Source organism: Myxine glutinosa, chromosome 2, assembly GCF_964187855.1.
Source record: "Myxine glutinosa chromosome 2, kmMyxGlut1.1, whole genome shotgun sequence".
Lineage (NCBI taxonomy): Eukaryota > Metazoa > Chordata > Myxini > Myxiniformes > Myxinidae > Myxine > Myxine glutinosa.
Window position 1 is genome coordinate 257,496,258 of NC_136262.1, and position 13,066 is coordinate 257,509,323.

The 13,066-nt window shown below is 45.9% G+C and overlaps 1 protein-coding gene across 3 annotated transcripts in view; it reads left to right on the forward strand.

Moving 5' to 3' along the window:
• The first annotated feature begins 5,477 nt into the window (after positions 1-5,477).
• LOC137420624 (uncharacterized) overlaps positions 5,478-13,066 on the forward strand; it is a 118,168-nt gene continuing 110,579 nt past the window's right edge. For 2 of the 3 annotated variants that reach the window (XR_013622510.1, XM_078772478.1), the window contains exons 1-2: positions 5,478-5,645; positions 8,917-10,763. Coding sequence is in view for 2 of the 3 variants with exons in the window: in XM_078772478.1 (XP_078628604.1) it covers positions 5,591-5,645; positions 8,917-10,763 (1,902 nt within the window). In the remaining variant the exon portion in view is untranslated. The remainder of the gene's footprint in view (positions 5,646-8,916; positions 10,764-13,066) is intronic. The other variant, XM_078772479.1, reaches the window with a different exon arrangement.

Below are 13,066 nucleotides of genomic sequence, written 5' to 3' on the forward strand. Positions count from 1 at the left end.
GTGTCTGTGACGCACCGCCATGACATGATGTACCGTGCCTGTGACGCACCACCATGACACTATGTACCGTGTCTGTGACGCACCGCCATGACACGATGTACCATGTCTGTGATGCACCGCCATGACACTATGTACCGTGCCTGTGACGCACCGCGATGACACTATGTACCGTGCCTGTGATGCACCGCCATGACACGATGTACCGTGTCAGTGACGCACCGCCATGCCACTATGTACCGTGTCTGCGACGCACCGCCATGACATGATGTACCGTGTCTGTGACGCACCGCCATGACACTATGTACCGTGCCTGTGACGCACCGCCATGCCACTATGTACCATGCCTGCGACGCACCGCCATGACACTATGTACCGTCTCTGTGACGCACCGCCATGACACTATGTACCGTGCCTGTGACACACCGCCATGCCACTATGTACCGTGCCTGCGACGCACCGCCATGACATGATGCACCGATTGCACCGTGCCTGTGACGCACCGCCATGATACTATGTACCATGCCTGTGACGCACCGCCATGACACGATGTACCGTGTCAGTGACGCACCGCCATGACACAATGTACCGTGTCTGTGACGCACCGCCATGACACTATGTACCGTGCCTGTGACGCACCACCATGACACGATGTACCGTGTCAGTGACGCACCGCCATGCCACTATGTACCGTGTCTGCGACGCACCGCCATGACACGATGTACCGTGTCTGCGACGCACCGCCATGACACGATGTACCGTGTCTGTGACGCACCGCCATGACACGATGTACCGTGTCTGTGACGCACCACCATGACACTATGTACCGTGTCTTTTTACGCACCGCCATGACATGATGTACCGTGTCTGTGACGCACCGCCATGACATGATGTACCGTGTCTGTGACGCACCGGCATGACACTATGTACCGTGCCTGTGGCGCACCGCCATGACACTATGTACCATGCCTGTGACGCACCGTCATGACACGATGTACCCTGTCTGTGACGCACCACCATGACACTATTTACCATGCCTGTGATGCACCGTCATGACACGATGTACCGTGTCTGTGACGCACCACCATGATACTATGTACCGTGCCTGTGACGCACCGCCATGACACGATGTACCGTGCCTTTGACGCACCGCCATGACACGATGTACCGTGTCTGTGACGCACCGCCATGGCACGATGTACCGTGTCTGTGACGCACCGCCATGGCACGATGTACCGTGTCTGTGACGCACCACCATGATACTATGTACCGTGCCTGTGACGCACCGCCATGACACGATGTACCGTGCCTGTGACGCACCGTCATGACACGATGTACCCTGTCTGTGACGCACCACCATGACACTATTTACCATGCCTGTGATGCACCGTCATGACACGATGTACCGTGCCTGTGACGCACCACCATGATACTATGTACCGTGCCTGTGACGCACCGTCATGACACGATGTACCCTGTCTGTGACGCACCACCATGACACTATTTACCATGCCTGTGACGCACCGTCATGACACGATGTACCGTGTCTGTGACGCACCACCATGATACTATGTACCGTGCCTGTGACGCACCGCCATGACACGATGTACCGTGCCTTTGACGCACCGCCATGACACGATGTACCGTGTCTGTGACGCACCGCCATGGCACGATGTACCGTGTCTGTGACGCACCGCCATGGCACGATGTACCGTGTCTGTGACGCACCACCATGATACTATGTACCGTGCCTGTGACGCACCGCCATGACACGATGTACCGTGCCTGTGACGCACCGCCATGACACGATGTACCGTGTCTGTGACGCACCGCCATGGCACGATGTACCGTGTCTGTGACGCACCGCCATTACACTATCTATGTCCATCTATCTTTACCGAATAAGTCATATTATTTCTTTCTTTCTTTATTGGTGGGGACCTTTCGGCCCCAGCAAGCTGGTGCTCAGTTTGTCCACCTCGGAAGGATGACAAGCGTTTGTGGCTTGGGGGGGGGGGGGGGCGCGTGTGGCGGACACAAGCAAGAGGCCACGAATTCAACGCACCACCAGGTGGCGCGAACATCCAGGCGGGGAACTGGAAGGCATGCCCCGCCTATCGACCGATCAGCCACGCCCGAGGACTAGGCGTGGCCCCGGCACATATATTCAGGCTCCAAGCTCGAACCCGCCCAGTGCTACAGTTTGAGCTTTCTTAATAAAGACTCTTTTGGTTATCAAACGCGTTGTGGCCTACCTCTTTGGCAAGCAAGTTGTGTGCGTAGCACCACGCTTCAATATAATATAGCAAACTAGCAGAAGTACCCGGCATTGCCGGCGGGGGAGGGGAGGGGAGGGGAACGGGGGGGAGGGGAGGGGAACGGGGGGGAGGGGAGAAGAGTGGGAGCGGGAGAGGGGAGAAGAGGGGGGGATGGGGAGGGTGAGGGATGGGAGGGGGAAAAGGGAGGGGAGAAGGGGAGGGGGTAGGGTGGAGGGGGAGGGGGAGGGGAGAAGGGGAGGGGTAGGGTGGAGGGGGAAGAGAAGGGGGAACGGAGGGGGGAGGGGGAAGGGGGAGGGAAGGGGATGGCCAGTCAACAATGACGTTGCAGTTCTCATGGTCGGAGAGCAGCACAACAATCGGACATAGTCCTGCATATTCGCAACAGCACGAAGCGGATTTTGGAGACTCACCGATCCTGTGACGTCCTCCAGTACCGGCGTTGCCGGGCAGGGGAAGGGAGACCCGTACATTCCCAACCCGTACATTCGCCCTCTCGACTCAAGCTCACTCGGACAAAAGCCTCGCACAAATTACTCCGTGAAGGCCCAATGGTCATGTCTATGCCACAAATCACGGGCGCACTGAATTGAAAATATATAGAACGCTCATACTCCGTAAAAAGTGAAGCCGCCGTGTCGCCATCTTGGTCAGCACGACTCAACCAACTCGCTTCGCGGATCTCGTTTTGTGCGGCAAAAACTGCTCCAATCGGTTACGGAAGGGTTGTGGAAAGACGTTTCACAGCTGTTTCAAAGACATTTAATTCATATCGCACAAAATCGATACAAAACACGATCGCATAAAAGGTGAAGTGACGTGTGACGGGATGGAACATCACGTGATCGCTCTGAGCGAATCAGTCTGGCGGCGGGAATGGAACATCACGTGATCGCTCTGAGCGAATCAGCGAGCTGCTCTGGAACCGGCTGAGATTAGCGGGTACTTCGCTGAAATGCGCTGAGGTAAATATGAATAAAAAATATGGATCGTCAAATATTTTGAGTTCGGCCATGTTCGTCCCACGCTCAATGGCCATGTCTATGTCAAATATCAAGCACGTAAGCCTCTCCGTTTAGGAGTCTATCGGTAACATTACACACACACAAACTGTGTTTTATATATATATATATATCATGAAACATTTACATTTGTCGTCCATTGTATAATTTAAATAAATATAAATGCAAATTTCGCATGTGGAAAAAGTAAGTACACCCTTGGCTCTAATAGGTTGTATTGCCCCCTTTGGCAGAAACAACCTCAAGTATGCGTTTCTTATAACTGTCTACCAGTCTCTGACATCGACTGGGAGAAATTTTTGCCCACTCCTCCATGTAGAATTATTTCAGCTGTGCGATGTTTGAGGGGCTTCTTGCATGCACAGCTCGTTTCAAATCCCCTCAAAACATCTCGATGGGATTTAGATCCGGGCTTTGACTTGGCCATTCCAGAACCCTCCATTTCTTTCTTTTCAGCCATTCCTTGGTGGATTTACTGGTATGTTTAGGGTAATTGTCATGTTGCAAGGTCCACCTTCGGTTGAGCTTCAACTTTCCGACAGATGGCCTCACATTATCCTCAAGCACCCTCTGGTACAATGAAGAATTAATAGTGGATTCTATGATGGTGTGCTGCCCATGCCCTGATGCAGCAAAGCTGCCCCAAACCATAATATTTCCACCACCATGCTTTACAGTTGGTATCAGGTTCTTGTGGGCAAATGCTGTCTTTGGTTTTTTGCCAAACATGTCTTCTGGTACTGTGGCCAAATAGCTCTACCTTTGACTCATCTGTGCAGAGCACATTATTCCAGAAGTGCTGGTCTTTGCCTAGGTGTTCATTGGCAAACTTTAGTCTTGCCCTGATGTTCTTTCTGGACAGCAAAGGTTTCCTCCTGGCACACCTCCCATGTAGATCAAATTTGTGCAGCCTCTTTCTAATGGTAGACTCGTGCAATTTGACATCAACAGTAGCAAGAGCTACCTGTAGGTCCCGTGATGACAATCTGGGGTTCTTCGAGACTTCTTTCAGCATCTTGCGGTCTGCTCTTGGGCTGAACTTGCTGGGGCGGCCTGGCCTGAACAAGTTGGCAGTTGTTTGGAATCTTCTCCACTTGTAGATGATCTTCCGGACAGTCGAATGATTGATTTCAAATTGTTTGGAGATCTTTTAAAATCCCTTCCCAGACCCGTAGGTATCTATAACCTTCTTTCTGAAGGCCTCGGAGAGCTCCTTTGATCTCGGCATAGTGACGCCGCACACTTCAACAACAAAGAGCAAACCAAACTAAATGTCTGAGGTTAAATAAGACAGGTTCCTCCAAGATCCTCTCTAACGATGTTCTAATCATTTGCACCTGAGCTTGTGCACCTGATTCTAATTTTAGGTATTTGAAGTAGTGATAAATGTAGGGGTGTACTTACTTTTTCCACATGCGAAATTTGCAGTTATGTTTATTTAAATTATACAATGGACTACAAAATGTAAATGTTTCATATTTGTTATATTATATCACCTTTATCTATCAATATTGTTGAAATGAAGATCAAATAGCTGTATGTTGATATATGTTGAAAAAGTCAAAACTTTACATGGGGTGCGCTCACCTTTTCACGTGACTGTACATACACGTCATCTTTATACTCGTATATACATATATATGTTGTGTGCCTTCTTCTGCGTTGAACGAAGACGGGCTGCGGAGGGTGATCTCAGTTTCAAGTAGATGAGCAGCGTCTTTTGTGGCTGAGCAGTCCAACCTGCAAGTGGCAGTGTTATCCACAGTTACTGTAGACAAAGATAGTGCGGGTTGGGCTGCCCGTCTTGCACTGAGCTCGCTCTTCTGCTCTCTGTAGGCAGCTCTCCTCTTCTGCCAGTTTCACACCTGATGACAAAGTGATCGTCCTCAACCAAAACCTTCCAAGTGCCAACACAGATTTCAGCCTTTTTGAAGTGGAGCTGGGTGCGGCCCTTTGATCCTGCCTATATGTATATGTATATGTAGCAATATGTAATCTCCGACAAGAAAGTAATACTGACGACTTTGTGAATACGAATAATTAATACTACCACGGTAATAAAAACATTTATAAAATCTTTCTAAGTTATTTCTCAGTCTGTGGGACTGAAGCGAACACCTTGTGGTTATTCAGTGCATATACGGTCCTTGTTTGACGTCTGGGAGGAGGTTCCTTGGACCCCAAGCACCGCCTGTATCTCGTCGCCTGCTGTGAAACCCCACATAGGCAAGCAAGGTCCCCTCTGTGTACCCAGCACGAAGGGCTCGCTCTGCAAATCTTCAACTGCAAAGTACAATGTGTTGTTCCTCGTGCTACGCTTTCGCTGCGCTCCTGTTCTGCACCGTATTCAGTAAGTACCAACAGGGATGGACATGTTATGTGATCTGTATAGCTAGCACTAATATTGAAGCGGTCCAGGGTCACTGCTTTGACTATAAAACAGGATAACACAAAGTTGTGCATCCTTCACCTGACTAATACAAATTTGTCCAGAGAACAAAAACAAAAGTCAACTTTTTGTGCCACATGTTCTTCATGTTAAGAGTAAACTGTTCCTACCCATAGTTTTTGACAGGCGTTTTACTCGTGTGTGTGTGTGTGTGTGTGTGTGTGTGTGTGTGTGTGTGTATACATGTGTGTATATATATATATACATCATTCAAACCACTCAATGACTGACTCACTGACTAATATTAACGTTCGGTATCTTCTGGGTGACGTAGAAAGCTCAAATTATGCATGCCGGCGGACATCGGAGCCAATACACCAGTATAAATCAGAGAACCGTCAGAAAGCATCCGTGAATTAAAATTTACGTTAAAAAACCATAAAAACATCCGTTAAAAAAAACTTAGACGATATCTTTCATTTGAAAATTCTAATTTCTATATCTCTAAACTGTGAAATAAATATTTCAATGAAAATTTACGTAATAAACCGTGAACACTTTTGTTTAAAAAAACGAAATTTAACATAAGGTCGTTGATAACTGCCTATAATCATAAAGCTTCTATTTAGTATGTACCTACGTACGAAGCAAGGTTTGTTATTACACCCACTAGTGTGTATATGCACCCCTTCCCCTTCCACTCCCTTCCTCACCCCTCCCTCTCCTGCCTCCTCCCTCCCCCCCCCCACTCCCGTCCCACCCCCAATCCTCCTCGACAAAACCAGATACTCCTGCTAGTATACATACATATGCACTATTTCTCTAAATGGTGGTTTCGTACTTATCAGGGTCTAGGAAACTCTGTGGGAGCATTACAAATGAGGGGGGTGGGGGGGGGGGAATGGGGGCGCCAATTGTAGAAACAAACGTACAACAGCAATAAGCTTTTCGGTATGCTATATGGGGTTAGGGTAAATGTAACTATTTCTGGTGTGAAGATTTAAAGGGGATTTGTGACATTGGAGTTCTCATCATAGGATTTGCAAAATCCCACAAGGAAAGATCGCCAGGGCCAAAACAATAAGTCATTGTCATGCCCAGATTTTTTTATGGATCCTATCAACTGAAATCTACATTTGATATTTCGAGGAAAAGATACATCCAAAACTAGAAGTGCACTCGGTAGAGCACGTACCTACACCAGGCTGAACGGTTTATGTTTTATATCCCAATGATAGGCCGGATCCGGATTCGGACCTGACCAAAATCTAATCGGCTTGTTCTTGTCACCTACCCAACTCATCCACCTAGTTTATTCATACAGTCACGTGAAAAAGTAAGTACACCCCATGTAAAGTTTTGACTTTTTCAACACATTTCAACATACAGCTATTTGATCATTTCAACAATATTGATAGATAAAGGTGATATAATATAACAAATATCATGAAACATTTACATTTTGTTGTCCATTGTATAATTTAAATAAACATAAATGTAAATTTCGCATGTGGAAAAAGTAAGTACACCCCTACATTTATCACTACTTCAAATACCTAAAATTAGAATCAGGTGCACCAGCTCAGGTGCAAATGATTAGAACATCATTAGAGAGGATCTTGGAGGAACCTGTCTTATTTAAACCTCAGAAATTTAGTTTGGTTTGCTCTTTGTTGTTGAAGTGTGCGGCGTCACCATGCCTAGATCAAAAGAGCTCTCTGAGGCCTTCAGAATGAAGGTTATAGATGCCTACGAGTCTGGGAAGGGATTCAAAAAGATCTCAAAACAATTTGAAATCAATCATTCGACTGTCTGGAAGTTCATCTACAGGTGGAGAAGATTCCAAACAACTGCCAACTTGTTCAGGCCAGGCCGCTCCAGCAAGTTCAGCCCGAGAGCAGACCGCAAGATGCTGAAAGAAGTCTCTAAGAACCCCAGAATGTCATCACGGGACCTACAGGTAGCTCTTGCCACTGTTGATGTCAAAGTGCACGAGTCTACCATTAGAAAGAGGCTGCACAAATTTGATCTACATGGGAGGTGTGCCAGGAGGAAACCTTTACTGTCCAGAAAGAACATCAGGGCAAGACTAAAGATTGCCAATGAACACCGATGCAAAGACCAGCACTTCTGGAACAATGTGCTCTGGACAGATGAGTCAAAGGTAGAGCTATTTGGCCACAGTACCAAAAGACATGTTTGGCGAAAACCAAAGACAGCATTTGACCACAAGAACAAGGTGGAAATATTATGGTTTGGGGCAGCTTTGCTGCATCAGGGGCTGGGCAGCTCACCATCATAGAATCCACTATGTATTCTTCATTGTACCAGAGGGTGCTTGAGGATAATGTGAGGCCATCTGTCGGAAAGTTGAAGCTCAACCGAAGATGGACCTTGCAACATGACAATGACCCTAAACATACCAGTAAATCCACCAAGGAATGGCTGAAAAGAAAGAAATGGAGGGTTCTGGAATGGCCAAGTCAAAGCCCGGATCTAAATCCCATCGAGATGTTGTGCGGGGATTTGAAACGAGCTGTGCATGCAAGAAACCCCTCAATCATCACACAGCTGGAAGAATTCTGCATGGAGGAGTGGGCAAAAATTTCTCTCAGTCGATGTCAGAGACTGGTAGACAGTTATAAGTAACGCCTACTTGAGGTTGTTTCTGCCAAAGGGGGCAATACCACCTATTAGAGCCAAGGGTGTACTTACTTTTTCCACATGCGAAATTTGCATTTATGTTTCTTTAAATTATACAATGGACTACAAAATGTAAATGTTTCATGATATTTGTTATATTATATCACCTTTATCTATCAGTATTGTTGAAATGATCAAATAGCTGTATGTTGAAATGTGTTGAAAAAGTCAAAACTTTACATGGGGTGTACTTACTTTTTCACGTGACTGTAACTCTTCCATAACTTTTAAAATATCATGTTTTACAACACTAACAGGGTTGGCGGCAGGAAGAGCATCCGGCCATAAAACATTGCTTCAAAAAAGGGGACCACGGTGCCCGATAAAGGCCAACCCTGCTCTGTTTGATAAAATGGCCCCTAAAGGTGGTTCAATTCAGCAAGTTCAGATTGTGGTTTTAAAAATGGTTTCATTGATCTTTCTGTTGCCTTACTCTCATCGTTCTAGAACACTTGCTAGGAACAGCAAACAGTCGTGATGGAAGAGACTTCTCACTGAATTGTTAACCAACTTGTTTTTGTATCCACAGGGTATGAGGGAGAGGCCCTGCTTTATCAAACAGAATTGAACATGAATGGTATTAAAGGAACTGCACAGCTCAACAACTTGACTGGAATACTCGACTTGAACCTTGACATCACTGATGACATCCTATCGGTCTCCGTTCATCCATTTCCGGTGATCCACGGTGACTCGGCTCAGCCATGTGACGTCCGTCAGATTGGTTCACCCATTTTTCCCAGAATCACTTCGGTGCCCTTAGTTGGAAAGAATGCCATGGTCAATGTCACCGATCAACTGAAGCTCTCTGCAGATCTGGCTGACCTCTCGATAGCCGTGATGGCGTCCCACCTGGATGTCAAGGCATGTGGTACTCTCGGGGTCGCTAATGCTACAATACGCACGGCGAGGGCAAAATGTTTCGGGAACACAGTTGCCGGAACCATTTATTTGCGTCAGGATAGTTCCCAAGCCTCTGTGAGACTCCTTTCAGACTTGCAATTTCTCTCAACGGATAGGAGTGTTCCATTGGCGGTGTTATTGGCAGAGGGCCGGTGTGATGAGATTAAGGAAGCGGCAAGAAAGGAATTGTTAAAAGTAAGAATTGGAGAACGGCTTTCACCACTGAAGTCACGCGGGGTGGTGAACGCGTCTTGGGACGAAATCATTGGGAAGGCTCTTGTTATTGTTTCTGTGCCAATCGGTTGTGCTGATGTACATGAAGTGACGGAAGTGGAAACCGTGGCTCGCATGAACACGAAGGGAGTTCGAGGAAGCGTCGCCATCTCGCAGAGCTCTATGTTTGAACCTTCCCGGGTTGTAGTGTCTTTGCAAGGCCTGAATCAAAATGGTGGAGGTTATCATGTTCACAATTATCCAGTTCCTCCTCGACTCTTTGCCGCAGATGATGTTTGCGCGAATGCGAACACAGGTGGACACTGGGACCCATTTGGTATCAGCACAGGTGCTCTTCCCTACCCAACAAACACTAACTCCACTCATGATATGTACGAGGTGGGAGATCTCAGCGGACGGCATGGGAATTTAAACGAGGTCGATGAGATCCTCCAGGAATATGACGATTGGAACCTACCTATGTTCGGCGTTAACTCGATAATGGGTCGTTCCTTGGTCATACACTACGCCAATGGAGCTCGCTGGCTCTGTGCAACGCTGCAGCCCGTCAAGGAAACAATCATGGCTGCCGCCATCTTTACTAGCCCCATAGTTGGCCGAATCTTGCTACAACAGTTTAGCGGAGACCCGTATGCTGATGTTTCTATCTTCACGGAACTTGCGCATGCCAATAACACTATCCCGTTCACATCCAATCATAAGTGGCATGCACACAGATGGCCAATACAAAGTGCATCTGACCTACAACCTGATCGCTGTGCTTCCGTTGGCGGCCATTTTAATCCGTATCAGGTTCCTGTGTATGCTGCGTACGCTTCAGAATGCCAAAAAAACAATACTTTTTTGTGTGAGGCTGGTGATTTTTCAGGCAAGCATGGCCGGCTGGACGTTCCGAATGATCTTGCGTTGCTTTCGGCCAAACATTTTTTCACCGACACCACAGTGTCCCTGCTTGGCCGACACACGATAGTCAACCGCTCGGTGATGCTGCACGCGTTGAACGGTGGAGCGTCCCGCTTTGCCTGTGCCAATGTTACGATCCTTCGGCCTATCGTGCTTGTGGCAAAGGTGTGGCGTGGCACCCAGCCAACCGGATCACTGAACCTAACTCAGGTCTCGCCATTTGAACACGCAACCGTTCAAATCAACTTCCCAGGAATGACGCAATCATCTTTGTTGCACATCCACAGCCTTCCCCTACCAGGTAGCATCAGGAATGATGTTGAGGCCTGTTCTGAGGTGAGGCCAAAAGGAAACATACATTTGAATGGTGAATATACCAGACCTGATGATTAGCAAATGCCTCTGGTAACTTTTGTCGTACTACAATGAATGTTGTTATTTGTTCATATAATTCATATATTCTGGACTTTCAAGGAATATTGTACTGTATTTAGGAATACTATGTTTTTTAATTAACCATTTAATTGATTAGTTACTTAATTATTATCGATTAAGTACTTATATATTTCCTTTCTCTTCTGGGCATTATCTGAGGCACCTTTTGAGCTAGGAAGCTGATATTTGGACATGACAATGACCAAGTGTTTTGGCTGTAAAGGCTATTTTTGATTTATTGATTAATCAATCAATCGATTAATTATTTAATTATTTGATTAATGACTTGATTAATTACTTCTTTTTTTTAAGTTTCAGATTCGGATGAAATGGTGGTGGTTTATGCATTATATTAGCTAATTGGTTAATTATTTAATTTTTTATGATTATTATTTATTTATTTTCTTTCTCGTCTGGGCTTGGTGTTGTCTTAGCGGTTAGGGTGCCAGCTTGGGATCCTAGGATCCTGGGTTCTAAATCCTGGTCTGATTGTTGAATTAAGGCCAGCGGGGTTGACTCAGCCTGTTCATCCTTCCAAGGTCGGCAAATTGAGTACCAGTTCACTGGTAATTCCCTGTGTGTCGCAAGAGGCAACTAACAGGGTTGGTGGCAGGAAGGGCCATAAAACCATAAAACATTGCTTCAAAAAAGGGGACCACGGTGCCCGAAAAAAGGCCAACCCCTGCTCTGCGGGGAAAATGGCCTCTAAAGGTGGTTCTTTTTATTATTATTTAAGAATACTATAATGTAGCATGTATGAGGAGCAGTCAGGATGGACTAGAGGTACTCCACCTCTAAGCTGTCTGGCCTGGGTTTGAAGCTATAAACTCACAGGCAGGGTGGTTCCTCAATGTGTGTGCCATCCCCCAGATGGATGTTAAACTGGGTCTCTCCCTTCTGCCTGCATTAGTTGGTCGACATTAAATTATCCCATGATGTCCTTCGTGAAGAGTAGGTGATCAGCTATTGGCAGCATCATGAACAAATTCCAAATTCCTGCCCTGGCTTCCTGTGCGAGAGTTGTGACCTGACCAGGATTGTAGCCTCGCAAATGCGTCGGCATCACCAACGCTCTGCATAGGACATGGTGATGATGATGATGATGATGATGATGATGATCATGATCATGATGATCATGATGATGATGGTGAGCATGTGTGAGGGTAGTCCAAATTTGACACGTGTCCAAATAAATATTTGATTATTTTGATTAAATATTTATTATTTTTGACACGTGTCCAAAAATTAATTATTTTTAATTAAATATGTAAATATTTGATTATTAGGGTAGTCCAAATTTGACAATTTGATTATTGGTATTCCAATAACCTATAATAATTAATATAAAAGGAGCTCGCAGTCTCGGTGTGCCTGTGGTGTGTGCGTGCGTGCGTCCGTCCACTCCATCAACAATTGTTCTTTAAGGTATTTATATGCCAATTCCGATCGCCAACTTTTTATCAATAACATGCTCGGCAATCCGCAAACAGTATATGATATACTTGAGTAAGGTGAGGATAGATGGGTTGGTTTCAATTTACATTAAAACAAAAACTTTCTTCATCTTCTTCAATACAAAAAACATCTTCTTCTTCACTTAAAATAATTGTGAGTCTCATTCAATCCCGTTTCTTATATTGATTAGATTCATAAAACGCTTCCTATATTCAATACTTTTTCTTTCAACATTTCCATTTCATTAATATAACAGTAATATATATCGCCCTATCAAACAGTAGTTCTGATTATACACCGCCTTTTAAAGTACGGTATCACAAAGCCTCTACGGTGGGTGGGTGTCACCTTGAAGCTGTCACATCTGCATTTGATTCCCAAACTGAATATAAACAGCCATTGTGGTGCTTTGTTCGGAGTGTGCTTGTATCAATAAGTATGCTGTCCCTATGATGACACATTTAGCCGGGGTCACGTCTGCCAGCAATTACAACTGGACGTTAAAGATCGCGCAGTGTCTTTCACAAGAGTAGAGGAGACAAATGTGTGCCGGAATTTTGGTCAAATTCCAACTTCCTGCCCCAACCTACGAGGGTCACTGTTGCAGTGGCACAGAAATGCTTCAGAAATGCTGCAAACAGCAACATATATATATATATATATATATATATATATATACAAAATAATTCCAGTAATCTCTGTGTGTGTGTGTGTCTGTGTGTGTGTCTGTGTGTTTGTCTGTGTGTTTG